The sequence below is a fragment of the Myotis davidii genome, unplaced genomic scaffold (assembly GCF_000327345.1).
Source record: "Myotis davidii unplaced genomic scaffold, ASM32734v1 scaffold201, whole genome shotgun sequence".
NCBI classification, from domain to species: domain Eukaryota; kingdom Metazoa; phylum Chordata; class Mammalia; order Chiroptera; family Vespertilionidae; genus Myotis; species Myotis davidii.
Genome location: NW_006297819.1, coordinates 5,302,705 through 5,307,273, shown reverse-complemented (window position 1 = coordinate 5,307,273; position 4,569 = coordinate 5,302,705). Strand labels below are relative to the sequence as shown.

Here is a 4,569-nt window from a genome sequence, read left to right as displayed (position 1 = left end):
ATATATATGTATAATTTTTTAAAAAGCAACACGACTCCCAGTCTAGAACTTCTTTATACACCTAAATAATCATAGAACTTTCCACCTGAACCCCAAAAATAAATCACATACAACTTAGAAAATAACACTTAAGTTTTATGATGGTGCTAAGTGATGATGTGATCATGGTGATCATGATGACAGTGATGGTGGTAATATGGCAATAGCTAACACATATTGAGTGTTTTCTACAATCCAGGCACTGTTCTAAGCTCTTCCCACATATTATCTCCTTTAATCCTCACAATAATTCCATGAAGTATTTATTATTTATTACTCTTTTAAAGACAAGAATAATAGTTAAATGACAGAGAGTTAACCAACTATGAAGGTGATGCAATAAGTGTTGGAGCCATAAATACCAATTTAAAACGATATAGAATGAAACAGAAGTCCAAACAAACCCTTATATTTATGATCAGTTTATATTCAACAAGGGTGCCAAGAAACAATTCAATGTGGAAAGAACAATCTTTTCAGTAAACAGTGCTGGAACAACTGCATATCTTCATGAAAAAAAAAAACAAAACGAAGTAGGACCCATAACTCACAACATATATAAAAATTACTTAAAATGGGCCACAGACTTAAATGTAAAAGCTAAAATTAGCCCTGGCTGGTTTGGCTCAGTGGATAGAGCGTCAGCCCGCGGACTGAGGGGTCCCAGGTTCGATTCTGGTCAAGCACATGTACCTTGGTTGCGGGCACATCCCCAGTAGAGGGTGTGCAGGAGGCAGCTGATCGATGTTTCTCTCTCATCGATGTTTCTAACTCTCTATCCCACTCCCTTCTTCACTGTAAAAACTCAATAAAATATATATTTTTTTAAAAAAGCTAAAAGTAAAAAACACCTAGAAGAAAATATAAGTTCAAATCTTCATGAATCTTACTAGTAGATTTTAAAAAAAAAAGAAATGGTTTCTTAGATTTGACACTAAAAGCACAAGCAACCAAGAAAAAAATTATTTGGACTATATCAAAATTAAAAACTGTTGTGTTTCAAAGAACATCATTAAGGAATTGAAAAGAGTGGAAGAAAATATTTTCAAATCATAAATCTCATAAGGAATGTGCATTCAGAATATATAAAGAACTCTTAAAACTCAACAATGAAAAAAAATCCATTTTTTAAATGCCTAAGGGTCAATATGCACATGAAAAGATGTCCAACATATTTAGTCAATAGGGAAATGAGACAAATGGTCAATATGCACATGAAAAGATGTCCAACATAATTAGTCAATAGGGAAATGAGACCTCACACCTGGTAGGATGGTTATAAAAAAGATGGAAATAACAAGCATTGGCAAGAATATGGAAAAATTGGAATCCTCATACAGGGATGGGCAAAAGTAGATTTATAGTTGTTTGTATGGAAAAGAATATAATAATTAATAAATAATAATACAGAATAAACTCACATACTTACTACTGTAAACATGCTTTTGGCAACCACTGTATTATACTCTGTCTTAGGAGAAAGAGCAAAAGATTCTTTCCTGCTGGCCTTAAAAGCAAACTGCCGTGTTGTGACTGCCTATGAAAATGGCCTGGAGCAGGAAACTCAAACTGTGAGCAGCCTCCAGCAGAAAGGTAGTAAGCAGCCAAGACCTTTCAGTCATACAGCCGCAGGGAAATGAATCCTGCCAACAACCTGAGTGAGGTGAACCTGGCAGCAGATTTTTCCCAAGCTGAGCCTCCAGAGGAGAATGTAGACCACCAATACTTCAATCACAACTTTGAGACCCTTCAGTCTCCAGTTAAACCATGTCCAAACTCCTGACCCACAGAAGTTGTGAGATAATAAATGAATACTGTTGTAGAAAGTGCCTGGGAAGGCACATGAACATTTCTTTGATTATTGTCAGCTGAGTCCAGTGGCGTTGGCAGAGCCACGTCCTGGAAACATACCGTGCCAGAGGCAGGTATGTTGTCAGCCTGACCTTTATTTTAGCTCAGGTGCCACGGGGTGGGTTTCATTATTTAAGTTCAGCCAGGAGCAAGGAACGGACGCAATTATCTGGGCTCAGCCAGGAGTGACAATTACAAAGAAGCTACGAGAATGAAGAATTGCAGCTTGATCTTTAACCATGATTTCACAGAATTTCCTTTGTCTTAAACTCTAGTAAAACTTCCTGGAATCATACTGTATAAAATAAACGTGCTGCACCAGCTTTGGGTCACTGTCTCTCCGGCCGTCTGCCCCCCCCTGCTCCAGCTTCCCCTACTGTCTCTGTGCCTCCTTCATTTTCCCAATCCCCCGCCGCCCCTACTCAGGACTCATGTCCGCTCTCTAGCCATGCTGGTCGCGGTAAAGAGAGAAATACTTATATACTGTTTTAAGTTTGTGGTCATTTGTTATACAGCATAGAAAACTAACATATTGGCCAACTCTAAATTCCAGCCTCTGTATGTTAAAATCACAAAGGTGTAACCAAGCTATCCCTCCTCTGGACTTCCTTTCACTAACCTTCATGAAGGAGAGGCATATTTCAGCACTTCTAGTCACTGAGCTCCCGTTACACTTAAAAACTTTTGCATCACAGGAACCATCTTTGCACTGAAAAGTGTCCTCCTGAACATCACCAATAATGGTGACCACATTGTTCTCAACCAAGGAACAGACTTTGTGGTGCTAAGGAGTCAAATAATTAGCACAGCCTAGAAAACCTAAATTACCAATAGCTTCCTACTTACTAAAAATATTGGGCCCTTTCTAATTGCTAAAACCATTGGGCTCTTCTTATTTCTCAGGCCTTTCCAGCTCTGCAGGCTCCCACTCCTGGAAGACCCCGCTCCCTTGACTCCCACAATACTTTCTCCTGGTTTCTCTCCTATTCTTTTCTCCATTTCTTTGCGGGCTCTGTTGGCCCCTCCTCACATACCACATAATCAAGATCTTTACCCAGTTCTACCTCAGTCCTCTTGTCTTCCCAGAGGAGACCATCTCTCTTCGTCCTGTTAACTGTTTTTGAGAGTCTACCACATACCAGGCACTGGCAGGACACTGGAGATACCACAGTAAACAAGTCTAATGAGGTGCTGGCTCCCAGGGAGCTGAGTTTCTAGAGCACCAAGGGGGAGTTCACATCTTCCCCCACTGATCTCTCCCACTCCCCTCAGCAAAGTTTGAATGCACTGGAGACACACACACACACACACACACACACACACACACACAGTGAGATGAAATAAATCACAAATCAAGAATCCACACCTTCCTTCAAAACACCAAATGTTCATTTCCAACTGCCTTTTGTACACATATCTCAGATACAGTAGAGTACAAATACAGCTTACTGCCCATGCCCTCCACACACACACGTACATACACACTGCCAACCTCTAATTCTTGATATCTGATTGGCTTGCTCAGTAAATGCTGAGTCACCTCAACCTACAGAATTACCATCCTTCTAGGTTTTCCAGTTTAAAGCCTTAGCATCACCTTATCTTCGTGTCTCACAGTCAATCAGATGCCAGAATTTATTCTTTCCCTGAAATACCTCCCTTCTTTGTCCCCTCCTCTTCATCTCTACTATGAATGATTTTGTCTGGACTCTTGTTATTTCTCCTAATTGATCTTCCTTTCACTAATTCGCTCACTCACTTCATCATCCACATGTTATTTCAACAAATATTTTGAAAGCACATGCAAGAGCCAGGTACAGAAACTGCAAGAAAATAGAGTAGTCTACACCCTCACAGAGCTTAGAGTTTATCAGACCACAATTAAATGAGTAATTGTAATGAGAGAGAATTGTGCCAAGTAAATTCAGTGTCGTGGAAACACCTCACTCTGTGTAGTAGGAAAAGCCTGCCTCTTCCCTCGAATTCCCCCACAAATGTTTAAGCTGAGAGCTCCAGTTAACGAATAAAAGTTAGAAGAGGGAGAAAGCGTGCTGGGGAAGCGGGGCGTTTAAAAAGGATGTGAGGAGTTCGGTTTTACCAACAAAGATTTTCGAAGGCGAAAGGCTAGAAAGACAATGAAAAGAAAGGCAGAGACCAGAGCGCGGACTTGTGAGCCACAGCAACGTGAATACCATCCTAAAGACATCCGCGAAGCCCCTGAAGGATTTTAACCAAATCCACCCAGGCTGGTGGAAAACTGATCAAAGGAAAAAGGAGACATCTTTCCAAACACTGTCACCCAGACAAAAGACCAGAGTACAGCTCGAACGCCTCGCCTCCCCCAGCCCTCCCTGCACCCCACCGTTCCCTCCCCGTGCGGCCAGGCTGCCCTCTCCAGTTTTCCCTCCTCCCAAGTCTCCCCCACATCCTAAAACAAAGCTCTCGCTGTCACAGAGAACTCTACCCATTCTTCGCGCCCTGTCTGGAACTCCCTTCAAACTTTCCTGCCCTGCTCCCCGGGGTGAACGCCCACTCGGTCCCCAAACCGCATTCCGGCGGCCCCTTCGGACAAGCCCTTCCCTGGCCATCCCACCGCCTGGAGGAACCCTCCGGGTCCCAGAGTGCGCCGGGCACTGTTTCTCCCGCTGGACCGCAAACCCCTCGAAAGCCACCCAGGAG

At 42.4% G+C, this 4,569-nt stretch overlaps 1 protein-coding gene across 7 annotated transcripts in view; it reads right to left on the bottom strand.

Moving 5' to 3' along the window:
- Window positions 1–4,569, bottom strand: part of SPICE1 (spindle and centriole associated protein 1) — a 52,207-nt gene that overhangs the window by 47,139 nt on the left and 499 nt on the right. Inside the window, exon 1 of one of the 7 annotated variants that reach the window (XM_006773607.2) lies at window positions 2,945–3,160. The exons of 3 other annotated variants lie outside the window; for them this stretch is intronic. Coding sequence is in view for 3 of the 4 variants with exons in the window: in XM_015570396.1 (XP_015425882.1) it covers window positions 2,510–2,515 (6 nt within the window). In the remaining variant the exon portion in view is untranslated. Of the gene's footprint in view, window positions 1–2,509; window positions 2,694–2,944; window positions 3,161–4,569 lie in introns of those variants that run through there. 3 more of the 7 variants (XM_015570396.1, XM_015570397.1, XM_015570395.1) reach the window with 3 other exon arrangements.